The sequence below is a fragment of the Staurois parvus genome, unplaced genomic scaffold, assembly GCF_062004578.1.
Source record: "Staurois parvus isolate SC_StPar_1 unplaced genomic scaffold, SC_StPar_1.0 ptg000230l, whole genome shotgun sequence".
Classification (NCBI taxonomy): domain Eukaryota; kingdom Metazoa; phylum Chordata; class Amphibia; order Anura; family Ranidae; genus Staurois; species Staurois parvus.
This window is the reverse complement of record NW_028318026.1, coordinates 6,731,769-6,747,171: the sequence shown is the minus strand read 5'-3', so window position 1 is coordinate 6,747,171 and position 15,403 is coordinate 6,731,769. Positions and strand designations below refer to the sequence as shown.

At 39.0% G+C, this 15,403-nt stretch overlaps 1 protein-coding gene across 2 annotated transcripts in view; it reads left to right on the top strand.

Moving 5' to 3' along the window:
* Positions 1 to 12,439, top strand: part of LRRCC1 (leucine rich repeat and coiled-coil centrosomal protein 1) — an 81,748-nt gene extending 69,309 nt beyond the window's left edge. The window contains exons 19-20 of one of the 2 annotated variants that reach the window (XM_089679721.1): positions 3,966 to 4,101; positions 11,125 to 12,439. In XM_089679721.1, the coding sequence (XP_089535847.1) occupies positions 3,966 to 4,101; positions 11,125 to 11,247 (259 nt within the window). In that variant the 3' untranslated portion in view covers positions 11,248 to 12,439. The remainder of the gene's footprint in view (positions 1 to 3,965; positions 4,102 to 11,124) is intronic. The other variant, XM_089679722.1, reaches the window with a different exon arrangement.
* Positions 12,440 to 15,403: the final 2,964 nt, after the last annotated feature.

Sequence of the window (15,403 nt, the reverse complement as noted above, 5' to 3'; positions counted from 1 at the left end):
TCAATATTAATAATGGTACTGCTTGTTCTTTAGTTATTGGGTAGTGCGGCACATTTTTGTTATTCATCTTTTTGACACTACTGATAGTAGAGAGAGGTGCTAGCAGCCACTCAGGTTTCTTGAGGGTATTGGCAGCGCAGGAGGTTTCTCTCATTATTTATGCATGTTGTTTTTAATAATGTGCACTTTACATATATTTTATAGTGTATGAGTTTATTTGGTAGAAACTAAAATGTATGTGGACAAAAATAAAAATAGAACTTTTGTACTTACTGTAATATCTGTTTCTTGTAGTCTATTGTGGGCCATGATTCAGTTACAGTCATGGTTATACTGCCACCTACAGGAGGATTTGACACCAGCAAACAGAAAAATGAGCCAGTCCTCACATAACCCTCCTCTACTGAGCATGCCTCAGTTTTAGGGTAAAGCAGTGCCAAAACTATACTCCCCAAACTAGCATACATCAGCTTGAATCGACTCCCAGGACACGATAACTATTATTGTTCAAAGGAAACAGTGATGGATGTTTAGGCATGCATGGCGTCTCTTTATGTAATCTGAATATATGCAGTGATTATGCTCAAGAAGTGTTATGAACTTGTGTTTGGAGTCATGTTCTAGTATCTACATATGGCAGACATCTTTGGATCCACAGTATTGAACCAGGTTTTGGAGTATGCAAGTTGGAGTGGAGTGCAAAAAGCTTTTATGCAACTGTTTAGACCCATTTTGTCCTCATGCGGGATGGGATGGAGATCTCATGTTGTGCAGGACCCTACTTGGTATGTTATTTACAGGTACATCTGCCACGTCCTAACTGAAAATCTCTTCTGTAACCCTGAACTTGGAAGTACCAAGTGAGGGAAAAAAATTGGCAGGAGCATGCAAAATTTACCAGCCATACTCTACACAGACAACTTTCAAGCCATGGTCTAAAAAACTCCTGGTCTCCCCAACGCAATGTCAACAGCTGTGGAGCAAGAAATAGGCATCTTAGCAGAATCACTAAGAATATTCACCCAATTAAGGGGATAACAAAGAAGGCAACTGGAGGATACCTCCATAAAAGGGCTTTGGATCAACCACAGAAGAACCAATTTCCAGGTAAACAGGTCAAGTCCTTTGGATGTACTGTCACATACCTAGTCGCGTTAACAAGAGGGTTTCCCTTACATCTCTTTTCCTGTGCCCCTGGGGTTGATGGCAGGATATAACAGGGCACAGGGTGGCATAGGTGCCTGTAGGAGATCTGGGCCCGGGAGATCATGTAGTTGATGCAAAACTGAAGAAGGCAAGCTGGCAAATGAAGGATATCAGATGTGTGGTTAGATGGGCAGAAGCTGGGCGGCAGAGGTGCAGAATCAGGAAATGGGAGCAGAGTCAGAGCCAGGCCAAAGTCAGTGTCAGGTGAGCAGAGAAGGTAGCAGCAGGCAGGAGGCAAGGTGGAGTCACAAGCTGGAGCCAGCAACACAGTTTGAGGAGTATATAGAGTCAAAGAAGCCAAGTCAGAACACAGGAGTAAATGCAGGATCGAGTCACAGGTAGAGATAACTGACAACCACTCAACAATGATCCTTGTATCCAGTCTTGCAGTGCTTTAAATGTGCTGTGAAGATCTGTAAAGTAGAATGGACCAAAATCCCTCCTGAGATGTGTGCAAACCTGGTAATCAACTACAAGAAACCTCTTTTACCTTTGAGCTTGCCAACAAGGTTTTCTCCACCAAGTACTAAGTCAGGTTTTGCTTTGGGATCAAATAATTATTTTACTCACTGAACTGCAACTCAACTTTTAAGATTTGTATCGTGTTTTTTCTGGATTTTTGGTTGATATTCTGTCTATATCATTTAACTTACACCTATAATAAAAAATTATAAATCCTTCAAAAACTTAGAAAATCTGCAGGGGATCAAATAATTATTTTCCCCACTGTATGAATATCTGCTTTAAAGATTCCAATTTGTTATCCTTGCCTGTGTTACATTGTATGACTGAAACATTTGAAGTATTCAAGCTTTTATTTTGCCATTATTAAAGCGGAACTTCACTCTCTCAATCAACATGGACTATTTTTAATCCCTATGCTGATAGCGTTAGTAAATGGATAGAAAAGTATATGATATGTTTTAAATTGTTTTTGCATGTCTTCAGTTACTTCCTGGTTTCCATACCAAGGCAAATGATGTAATATATCCCAGGAGTCTTCAGGAGGGGAGGGAGGATTCAGGGTCATTTTTGGATTGGATTCTTGGATTGGAGAGTTGACAGCAACAGATTCCAAATGCAAATAGCACACTTGAAATGAACTCTGGACCTTTTATCTGCTTGTAATTGGGATAATGAGGGAATAACACACACCTGGCCATGGAACAGCTGAGAAGCCAATTGTCCCATTACTTTTGGTCCCTTAACAAGTGGGAGGCACATATGCAAACTGTTGTAATTCCTACACCGTTCACCTGATTTGGATGTAAATACCCTCAAATTAAAGCTGACAGTCTGCAGTTAAAGCACATCTGGTTTGTTTCATTTCAAATCCATTGTGGTGGTGTATAGAGCCAAAAATTTTAGAATTGTGTCGATGTCCCAAAATTTATGGACCTGACTGTATATATATATAAAATCGATGAAATATAAATGCGATCATATATATCAAACATAAAAGAATAAATCACATAACATAGATATATAATTGTGACACAATAAGTGATGAATAAATTTGGTGATCAATAAAAATACGTGGCCAAAAAATGGATAATGACAATCAAATAGATCTCATAACATGTGCATAAACTATGTGAAAACAAAGTGAGCAAAAACAATGTTACCATGCACAGTCCTAATAATCTGTGTATCTTCAAAACGTTGTGACACATCCAGTGACCACTGCAACAAGTAATCCACCAGCAGCTAGCGTGCACACTCACCTCCAAGCTGCGACCCACAAGGGGTCATATGACTGCAACATACACTCAAAAACAATGCTATTCCTGTATATCCCTTTTGGCTTAGATAAGGGCAATCCTCTTGCCGGAAAAACTCATGCGTGGACAGAAGCATGGTGACGTCATTTACAGCGCAGACAGCAGCCACCATCTTGGTACACCTCCGTGTATACACCTGTTTGCTATTGCGGTTTTTATGCCTTTGGCTCTGTGGACCCTGTGTTTTTTATGTGAGTAGGCACTTTGCTGTTTCTTATCCAATAAATGCCTTTATTTTACTACACAATAGGAAGTTCTCTGATTTAATTTTCCATGTGGGGGCCACTTGTGAGACGATTGTTTTGGCCATCTCCGTGAGGGGACATCACCACTGCTGGTACGCTCATGAGTTTTTTCGCCAAGAGGATTGCCCTGATCTAAGCCAAAGGGATATACAGGAATAGCATTGTTTTTGAGTGTATGTTGATGCCATATGACCCCTTGTGGGTCGCAGCTTGGAGGTGACACGCAGGCTAGCTGGTGGTGGAGTACTTGTTGCAGTGGCCACTGGATGTGTCACAACGTTTTGAAGATACACATTATTGGGACTGTGCACGGCAACATTGTTTTTGCTCATTTTGTTTTCACATATTTTAAGCACGTGTATGAGATCTATTTGGTTGTCATTATCCATTTTTTGGTCATGTATTTTTATTGATCACCAAATTTATTGATCACCTATTGTGTCATGATTATATGTCTATGTTATGTGATTTATTCTTTTATGTTTGATATATATGATCGCATTTATATTTCATCTATTTTACTTTATATTTTTTTTCACTCAATATTAATAATTGTATTGCTTGTTCTTTAGTTATTGGATAGCACAGCACCATTTTTGTTATTCATCAACATGAATACATAGGTTCAGTAAAACAATACTTCAGGTATATAAGAGCATGTCCTATCTGTAAGTGCTGAAAGAACTTTTGTGTTTCCTGAATTCATCTATGTAGTAAATTTTTGTCTGCATAGGGCTGTGATGGAAAAACTTCATTCTGTGGATGATTCATTTCGAAGGCAACTGGAGTCCATTCTAGCCGCTCATCAAGCTGAAATTATTAAAGTAGCCAGTGATAAGCAAAAGGAAGTCGAAACAGCAAATGAAAGAGTAAGCATCTAAACACCTTTGTTTGATAGTAAATTACGGTTCTTAAACCCACTCCATACAGAAGTAAATAAATATATTCAGAATCATTGATTGCCACGTCACTTCAGTGGATTGTTTTTACTGATTAAAGCTAACCTGCTTAAAATAGTTTTATGCAGATGAACTGTTTTACCCTATTCTTTTATAAAGCTGTGTTTCTGGATGCACATGTGTTTACTGGTAAATAAAAGATTAACCCTTGTTGTTCTACCTACAACCTTTAAAGCTGAGCTCTAGAAATTCATCCAGTCTGTAAAATATGCTAGTGCACTCTCAGATAAGTGAAATGAGGTGCATGTCATTTACATCTGATGGTTTTACAGAGCTCCAGGAATACAGTCATCACTACACCCCTGAAATTCTGACTGGAGAAACACTGTCTTCTCACTCACAGCATCTCTGCCTACCCCCTTCCCTCTACTGCCTATTCAAAGGAGCCTTTGTATTTTGTGAATGAGTTTACATAACACAAAGAACTCTGAGGTTGGGCAGAAGGAGGGGAGGGGCAGGCACAGGGGCTGCATGCTACTCTCCAGCTGCTGGCGGTGAGACCAGAAAGTCCAACATCAGAGCACCGGAAGTATAGCCAGAGTTATTCTACTGGTGCTCTGCAAAAATGAAAACTAAAAAAAGAGATACGTCCATGATGCACCCGATCGGACAAATGATAAACATGTTATACTCATCTGCTCTGTGCTATTGTTTTGCACAGAATAGCCCCAAACCTCCTCTTCTGGGGTTCCCTGCCAGCAATCTTTGCTCCTCCTCGCACTTCATAGATACACACAGCATGGCTCAGCCCGCTTCCTCCTTACAGCATTTGATTGACAGCAGCAGGAGCCAATAGTTCTTGCTACTGCCTTTGTTCCTGTGTGAAGAGGAAGAGAGGGATGAGAAGTGATGCAGCCATGCACAGCACTAGATTGATTGAGGGTTCAGGTAAGTAATTAGAGAGGTGGGGGAGGACAGAAAGCTGGAAAACTGTTTTTACCCTTAATCAAGGTATCGTTTTGGCTTTAGAACCACTTTAACTATGATTAATCCAGAACATTTTCCAGAGCGGCTGAATTCCTGATGTTCAGCTTTATGGCTGGATTCACAATTATTTGAAATGAGTGGCAGCGCTTGTGCATTTTTTTTTTAAACATGTTTTATAATGCATTGATATACATTGCCATTTCTATCGAAACACTTAGAAGAAACATCAGTAGATGAAAAAATATACTTTTTTTTTTTTTAATGTTTGCATGTTCATGTCAACTCACCCCATATATAGTGCATTCATAAAGTATTCATACCCTCTTTGCTTTTTTCAATTTTGTTATATTGATATTACAGCTGTTTAAATAAAAAAAAATTTTCACAATCTTTATTGATCATTCTTCAATAACAATTTTGGGTGCTATTTGATGATCTGTGGTGTGCTGGCGAATATGTACTGTACATATGATCTGTGATGTCTTCAGTTCCAACTGGATGTTGCTTCAGCACTGACTACTCCTAAGCCTTATTTAGGAAAGTGTCAATTAAATTAAATATTGGCACTCCTTTCAAAGACATGTCCACTCAATTGAATTTACCATAGGTGTACTCCAATTAAGGTGCAGAAACACCTTGGCAACGATCAAAAGAAATGGAAGACGCCTGAGCTAAATTCTAAGTGTTGTTGCAAAGTGTTGTCTTATGCCAATGTGATATTTCAGTTTTTCCTTTTTTATACATTTGCAAAGATTTTTAAAATTCTGTTTTCACTTTGTCATTATGAGGTACCAAGTAGATGAATGAGAAAAAAAAACTGTAGTATCAGGCTGCAACATAACAAACATGAAAAAGTGAAGAGGGCCTGAATACTTTGACTGTATTTAAAGTAGTACCAATAAAAAACAATGGCAAACCTTCACATGTGTTAATGCATGTTAAAATGTATCTGTGAAATAAATGTAAATGATCCCTGAATGAGTAGCAAAATTGCATTTCTAAGGATGAAATGTAAATAAGTTGAAGAGCAAGCTTTTAAAAAACATTTTTCCCCTCTTCAAATATTATAAATAACTAAAAACAAATACGACAGTGGATATCAAAGAAAACAAGTCAATTAAACCAACAGCAAACAGGGTATGCTAAATGCAGACAAAATTACAGATCAGTTGGGCAAGGAAGTTTTTATGTAAATGAGTCCAGAAATTAAGCAAAGATGTATTTCTTGCCTGGACTCATTTTGCAAAAAAAATGTCCTTGCCCTACAAATCCATGATTTTGTTTTCCCATTTAATTTACCCTTGTTTGCTGTGGTTTCATTAACTTATATTCTTTGATTTCCATTGTACTGATGGGTATAGAAGTGAACCATGACACCATGCCTGGAGAAGCTTGCATCTCAAAGAGGTGCTTTGTAATATGTACAGCTGTTTACATTGTAGTGATGTCAGCCAGTTAAAACTAAGCGCCATACGATCTGTCACAATGCTCAGTTTGAATTTTAGGAAATGATCACCTGGGGACTAAAGATCGGATTTGGGAAAGACCTAAATCACTAAAAACTTTATCATGCTTATTGAAAAATCAGATTTCTGTTTTAAATCAACAAAAGGTTCATTGTGATGGATTGTTTGCTGAAATTTGTACATTGATCTGTCTTTATAAATATGTATAAATTTATAAAAAACTGTATAAATTGTCAGTTTTTTAGTTTTCATCCTACAGCTTTCATACTTCCTCAGGTTCACATAATTCCTTAGGTTTTTGAGTGCAAATCAGATGCGGTTTGCTTTGAACAGCAATGCATTTTTAATATGGTTTACAGCAGATTACAGAAAAAAATTTATGAAACTTCACATTCAACTGTATGAAGTGAGATTTCAAATTACACTTTCACAGTCGCATTTTTCAAAAAATGCACTACGACTCCAACGTATCTGTGTGAACATACTCAAAGGAAGACCTTCATTTTCATTTGCCTTGCAAATTCAGACTCTCAGTTCTCATCAGAAAGAGCACGTGTGAACCAAAGAAAAGAGTTTTACATTTTGTCAAAAGTAAAATAATGTGATGGTAATGGTAGAATTCACGTGTTCTGTAATGGTAGAATTCACGTGTTCTGTCACATCTTCAAAGAACCACTCTTGCTGTACTCTGTTGTAAATGGACTATTTTATAACTTTACTGTGTGAATAGGACTTGTTAAAAGATGTGCTGATAATGTGTGGCCCTGCCATGGATATTCTTTACTGAGTTTTAGCAAGACGTTGTAGATTTCCTTTTTTTTTTGTTTTGTTTTTTGAAATAATAATAATATATAGCATCCTTTACATTATTTTTCTGTCCCCGAGTTTTTATTTCAGCTGATTTTGATATATATTTCTACAGATGTAGCAAGCTGCTTAGCCCCTCATACTGCCGTTATTTATTTTGTACACAAATATCTTCTGTAATTGCACCACTTCTCCCCCGCTGAGAGCAGATCGTCCTCGTGTTTCAAAGGGAGGACTCTGAAAGCAGATTAAAACTGTTTAATGGACATGAATCTTTTGCTTCAAAAGTAAGCTTGTTAAAATCACTAACTTGGACTCATGATTTCAAAAGAAGATTCACACTGTTAGATACTGTATTTGGACTTGCAAAGTTTGAACATTAAAATGATATGAAATCATGTTGGAATGAATAATTAAAGGACAACTTTAACCCAGCACAAATATATCAAATGTATTCCTTTGAGTAAGGCGTGTGCTTGTGCCATTGCTTTATCTTGTCCGGTGACTCATCAAAATATAGAAACCATATACCTTGCAGTGAATTATAAGATATAATGATTCACCTTGGAATAAAGACCTTTTTATAAATTGTTTACAGAACTACTGAGTGAATCCTAATATCCTTATAGCTTGAAGTAAGTTGTACATGATTACTCATACTTGCTGGTCAGCATTGGATGTTAACCTGATTGACTTTAGTGATGGCGTGGTTTGTGACCCTGGATCTATAGAGTAAAGTTCCCAAGGTGAGTATAATTTAGTTAATTGCCTTGTTTGAAGGTCCTATGAGACAGATTTTCTGCTCTTTAATACATCCCTGACTAGTTTTTCTTCATATTTATTTCACAAGAATAGCAAGCAGTGAATGCCGTATAATGCAGCCTGATGGTTTGTCACAGGAGTAACAAGTAGAGAGCTCTTTCCCATGCAAATTTCATTATTCCGGCTCCCTCAGTTTACCACTGAATGGTCTAGATCAGTTGGCTCCAAACTGAGGTTTTTTGCTTGCCTTTATCTGGCCCTTGAGGCACTATTTCTCCCACTGACCTCAATAATGAGGCACTGTTCTTCCCACTGATATAAATGATGGAACTCTATTCCTCCCACTGACACCAATGACGGGACACCATTCTTCCCATTAATTCCAACAGTGGGTCACCATTCCTCCTGCTACTGCCCATTTTTTTTACTCCCACTGATTAACAAGTCTGAGGCATTGTTTACTCCCACAAACTATGGCGCATTTTCTACTTCCAGTGACCACAGTCCAGCCCCCCTAAAGCATAAATGACAGTAAACTAACCCTTTGTATGGAAAGTTTGGAAACCCCCTGGTCTAGAGGAAGATAGACTGGAATATGTAACAGATATAAATACTGTTTATAAGCCTCTGAAGGTTATATTATATTATATTATAGTCCTGATTAGCCAAAACCTTTTATAAGAGTAGGGAAGTGTTAAAACCTCTGCCAGGATTTTATTGGTGTCTCTGCTGGGGACATTCACCCTGTCCACCCTGATCATTGAGACATAAAGTAATAGGAAAAACAGTCTTTTTAAAATTTTACTGGAAAAGAATGTCACACTAAAGATCAGCAATGGAAGCCTCTCGGACCAAGTTCTCTTTACAGTATATGTGAATACACACCCATACTGACACATAGTTAAAATGGTTGTAAAGGCTCAATTTTTTTTTACCTTCATGCATTCTTTTGGCTCCTGTCGCTGTCCATCACACCAATGAGCCAATGAGGCGAGTCGTGGCTCTGTGTCTTATGGACGCATAGAGCACAGTGGCTCAGGAGCGAGCACGCACCAGTGCCCCCAGAGCAAGTGGCTTGCTAAGGGGGCACTGGTTGAAGAGGAACCAAGAATGCCGGCGGGAGACCTAAGAAGAGGAGGATTGAGGCTGCTCCATGTAAAATCACTGCACAGAGCAGGTAAGTATGACATGTCTCCTAGATTGTAAGCTCCAAGGAGCAGGGCCCTCCTATCCCTCTTTTATTGAACTGTATTGTTGCTGTATTGTCTCCATTTATATTGTAAAGTGCTGAGCAAACTATTGGTGCTATATAAATCCTGTATAATGATAATAATGTTATTTTAAAAGAAAAAAAAAATGAACTTTTAATGTCACTTTAAAGATAATATATTGTGACCATATTCAATTACCTTTTAAAAAGCAGACTTCTTTTGGTTTACTTTTTTTTTTTTTGCAGGTTTTATTTTTCAGTTACATGACTGCATAGCATCTTATCCCATCCTCTTCTGTCTAGCAGGGGGCAGGCATTTCATTACATCACTGTGTTCCCCATCTGTGTATGTGGCTGTCTGTGCTTTCTGCTCTTTATACTCCACGGACTGTACCTCTATACTGCAGGCTGTGATTTGCTAATGCTTTACAGCCTGACTTCAGTTAAGTGCGATATCACTTGAATTAGGTCTGTGTGATCCAGAATGGAGGCTAGGGACAGCAAACACTCAGACAACTAGCCAGGGCAGGGTGAGGGGCCTGCCCAGTAAATAGACTATGGAAGATATGGGTAATTGATTGCAAGTCTAGGGGTGCATACTGACCAGGCGAGCACAAATCTGCTTCTGTGCTTTATGTGGTCATTTTAAAACAAGGGGAAAAGGAGTGGCAGGATCAACCAGGTAATTCTCCTGTATAACTTGAATTAGACTAATAGATAAAAAAGCATAATTTTGGGGTAACATACACTTTAAAGTATTTCTGTCCAAAACTTTTAGTTTAGTAGTTAAAACAGTCATAATGGGAACTGGAAATTTCCCCCAAATGAGGGGAAACCCCTCTCAAACATTTGTCATCACCCTCCTGCTTCTTTCACAAATGTAAAATTGTGGGTTTTTGTATGACCACACCATTCTCTAGCACAGAGGAGTCCCCTCTCATATAGTTCTCACCTTTTGCCCAAACTACGGACTTTCAGTTCTGCATTTCTCTTTCAGTATAACCTGCTTAAATAAATCACCAAAAAATTCACTGAATTACTGTTATACGTAACTGTTGTATGGCTGAATTTCATTTGTTTTGGAAGTAAATAACAAAAAGGTTTATGAGAGGCAAAGAACAACGGTCCTTGGTCACAAAGTCTTGTACCAGTCGTATTGGTGTTTTTCTCTGATCCCTTACGTTTACTCCAACCCCCCCAAAGATTTGAGTTTGTTTTTCAATTGTACAGTTTATAGGTCACATTAAAGGTGGAAAAAGTTCTGAAATGATTTATCTTTGTCTCATTTTTTTACATCACAGAAACCTAACGTTTTAATGGGAGTGTGTAGACTTTTTATATCCACTGTAGGGGGAGATTTACTAAAGCTGGTGCACTTAGACGCTGATTGGCTACCATGCACAGCTTCATCAGATTCTAATTTAAGCTTGTTCAATTAAGCTTTGGCAATAAAACCTGGAAGCTGATTGGTTTCTGTGCAGAGTTGCACCAGATTTTGCTCTCTCCAGCTTTAGTAAATAACCCCCATGCTGTATGTCATCCCATGACATGTCACCCATAAACAAGAGCATGGTAAACATATTAGATCGTAAAACCCTTTGTGGAAGGGACTGAGATGAATGATTCTGTGTTCTCTTCAAAACGTTCTATAATTTGCTACATTATATGCTGTAAATACAGGTAACTACAAAACAAAAGTGTTGCTATAATATGGCCAGAAGCCAAAAAAGCCTCACTGGTGCCCACTTTTTTTTTTTGCAGGTTTACCAAGTAGAAGAGGAAATGCGGCAGCTCTTGCAGGAAACAGTTAACAGTAAGAAAGCCATGGAGGAAAAGATAAAGCGGCTCACTAGTGCACTGAGTGACATTCAGCAACATTTTTAACATTTCAATAGAGTGACAGGAGATGTTATGTTGTTAAACAGGCTAAAGTTGCATCTGTTTTATAGGTGTGTCAGTAGTTTAAAGGGAATCTGTATTAAGGGAAATATGCAGGCTTACGTTGCTGTGATTTCCTTCTGAAAATGTTATTTGCCTGTCTGAAAGCCAGTTAGCATGACAAAGTCCTTCAACCTCAGACCTCAGCCATACAATTAGCTTTTTTATTCGGTCAGCAATGACAGTATACATAGTTATACCTGTGCATGTGGGGTTTTTTTGTTTTGTATTTTTTTAAATCTCATACTAAAATGGAACTGTAGTGTGAAAAACCTGATGCAGCTCTTATTGGAAACCAATCAGCTTCCATGTTTTTCTTGTCAAAGCTTAATTGAACAAGCTAAAGTTAGAAGCTGGTTGGCTACCATGCACAGCTGCACCAGATTTTGCACTCTCCAGTTTTAGTAAGTCAAGTCTTTCACCTCAAATTATACTGCAGCCTACAGGAGGATTGGGCTCTGGCAAACTGTTGGCCAGCCCAGGATGACCCCACCCCCCGTATGCCTCAGTGTCCTAAGTCATCCTGGATGGTCCCTGAAAAGGGATACCAGCTTCTCATTCCACCATCGCTGGGCTCAGACCATCTTCTAAGCTTATTGCCTCAAGGATTGGGTTCCACACTTTCCTGTCAAGGCTCACTCTACTAGGTCTGCTGCTCATGTGTTCTCTAAGTTCTACCAGGTGGACTTTGCAGCCTCATCTGATGCCAACCTCAGACATAAATTCCTCTAGGAGACTCTTTGAACTACAGGCAGTTCTCTGTTTTTCTGGGCCTATTAGCATTTGTTTGCTGTGTTGCCCACCCTCAGTTGGATTGCTTTTGGACTTCCTTGAAGTACAAATATTGCAAATAAGAGGATTTTCATACTCACATTAAAATCTTCATCTTGCAGTTCTTTGGGGGACACAGGCCCCACCTCTTATGAGCATGCTGTCTGTACTGCTTTGCTACAGAATTGAGGCATGAGGAGGGAAGGGTTGTCCTAGGCTGGGCTTCAGTTTTGTTTTTTGGGGGGATTTTGTCAAACACCCTCAGTGGACTCCAAGAAAATATTTTTTGATGAGTAAAAAAAATCCTATTTTGTGTATACATACAGTTGTAATATGTATTTGTTTTAATAAATATTTTTCACTAAAAGGGTTTGAAGCTTTTTAATTTGCCATGTTTTTAAAGAAAATAAGAGAAAGAAACAACCCAAGAACATCACAACATGTAAAAAAATGCCAATAATGCAAAACATATTACACTTAAGCACAATATTGCACACACAGGGTCACACACAATATTGCACGCACAATATTGCACACTGCCTCTAGAACGAAAAATCTGTCCTCAAAACATCCATTGTTTAAATTAAAGATATTCATATTTCCTGTCTAAAGTCTTTTATTTTCACTACTATATGTTAACTGTACCTCCAGTTACAGTTAGGGCTGCATGTGATTGGGTGAATGCATGAAAATTACTTGTGTCTTAAATGTTTAGGAAAACAGACAAGCTGACCCTTAGTCTGGGTTCACACTAATGCTGCTACATAATCATGCATGTCTCAGTGTGTTTTTGATGTGTTTTCATGCTTTATGTTTTTTTGTAGGAAGAGATGACTGGTTGTTAAACACACAACCTTACCAAAAATGCATGTACATGTGTATTTTATGTGTTTTCATTGCAGTCTATGAGGCTGAAAACTAACTACATCACAGCACCAAAAGAAGCACCTGCACCTTTTCCAAAATCACGCTGCACCATGTGTCATTTATGTGAACAGGCGCCATAGAGTATAATTGCATTTTCATACTGTGCATTGCAGCTTGACAGAAGACACAGAAGAAATCACATTAGTATGAATGGGCCCTAAACTACTGAAATTTTAGTTGTTTGAAATCCTCTAATCAACAAGTATTAAAGTGATTTTAAATCTTTGTGTTTTCTTTTTAAATAATAAACATGTTATACTTGTCTGCTCTGTGCAATGGTTTTGCACAGAGCAACCCTGATCCTTCTCTTCTGCTCACCTATATTTGGGTTTTTAATACAAAACTATGCTGACACTTTAAAGAGACCAACAGAAAAAAAATTTCAGGTAGAGAACAGAAAAAAAACAAGCATTTTAAATTTTTATTTGCAGCGATTTGTTCCTTTCCATTACCAATTTCTTAACTTGTGACATGCCTCTGAAGTGGCTAGCAAATCTGACTAGTCAAATGCCTAGCACATTTTTGTTCTCCCTGCCGTTGGTGCTTGTTCAGAGATCTCCATTTCCTGCTTTATTAGAGCTTCTAGAAGGCATAGCTTTAATACTATTATTGCTGCTTTGTGTGTTGAATCAGAAAATACAAATTTATCAAAATGACCATACCCATGGGACCATCAATTTCAGAACATCTTATGCTGCCATATGAGCAGGGGTGTCAATCTCAATTTCATTGCAGTCCACATCAGTATTATGGTTGACCTCAAAGGGCCAGATGTATCTGTAAGACTAGATGCCCAGAGCACCCTACATCCCCCCTTACATCAGATGTCAAGAGGCTTCCCACCCTCCCTCCCTTACATCACAGTGTCTCCCTTTGCCTTATGCTGCTGCTGGAAAGAAGCTAGGGGTGGAACTGGGACCAAGAAAGTGCAGGGTCTAGAGGAGGACTGGAGTCAGCTGCTGTTGTCTGCTAAATGCTGGGACAAGGGGAAGGAGAGATGAGGGGGTACTGAGGCTGCACGGAGAGGCGCAAGATGTGTAGGAGTCCTGTCCTCTCTGCTGCTGACTGTTGAGATAAGGGAGGGTACCACAGCTGCTGAAGAAGCGCAAGGGCCACATGAAATGGCCAGGCGGGCCGAAGTCGGCCCGTGGGCCTTGTGTTTGACACGTATGATCTAGAGATTCTAGATGCTAACAGCTAAGGATGGTTCTAAAGAAGGCCACAGAAGTTGGTGAACAGTTGGATGGGCATTCATAATATGAGTATCTCATGATGCCTCTTGATCAACTTCTCACCTAAATAAAAGTGTTCCTGATGAGGGCAATGGGGTAGGAAAGAGGGAAAGCAGACAGCTCTGGAACTGAGGAAAACAATAGAGATATGACGAGGTTTCCTAATCTCCTTGGCTTTTTTTAATGCCCTGAGAATGCTCATTTCAAGTGTTGAACTAGATAGTGTGGGATTTTCAGGGTGCAAAATTACAATGATAAACAGATTTAAAAACCACAATAAATTTTATTTAATCATTGTAATTTTGCACCCCGAAAATCCCACACTGTGTAGTTCAACATTTTTAAATTCCAGGGATGTGGTGTGATTTATATATCCTGTCACTCGCCACTTCTTGACATTTTTGTAAATATTAAAGCTCAGCTTTGGGGACAAACAAATCTTTACCCTTGCTGTAGGTCCTGCTCCCCACTGCAAGGGTTAACTGCAAATTTTGCCTGGAGGGAATGATGAAGAAAGTGATATACTTTCCTTAATTCATGCAACAGGAGGCTTCTTCCTCTTCATGCAATTGGTCCACTAAAGCCAGATTGGTCACAGCTCTCTGGCATCATCTCATAAAATGCAGGAACAGCAGTCCTGCATTGTATGGGAGTTTGCCGAGGGCCTGCCTGCAATCCATCAGACTGGACAGTGGAGGAGAGCGCTGCCTGATGTGGGAGCGAAGAACAAAGTATATCACCTTAAGCATCCGGCCCTAGTTGAAACAAGTAGTTGACCCTTGTAGTAGGGAGAGGGACCCATTGCAAAAGAAATCATTTTTTTTTTTAATGAGCTCCTGGAGTGCAGCTATAAATCATTTTCTTATCCAAAAAAAATGTAATCCATAACTATGAGCATTTTCAGTCTCTAGTTATTAGTAATGCTGAGGTCACATGGACAATTCCTGCTGCTATCAATACATCACATACCCCTGTGGAATCGCTCCCTCACTAGCCTCTAACGTTGCTGAATTTCACTCGCAAGTGACTGGGCAGCAAGGAAGCATCATCTCGCTGGTTTTGCTAGAGAGGGGGGGGGGGGGGGATTCCATAGAGAATTGCAGGGAGTCTTATAGCGATCTTATCACCAGCAATTTGTTGCCAGCATCAAGGTTTACCCAACCTAAGGGTCA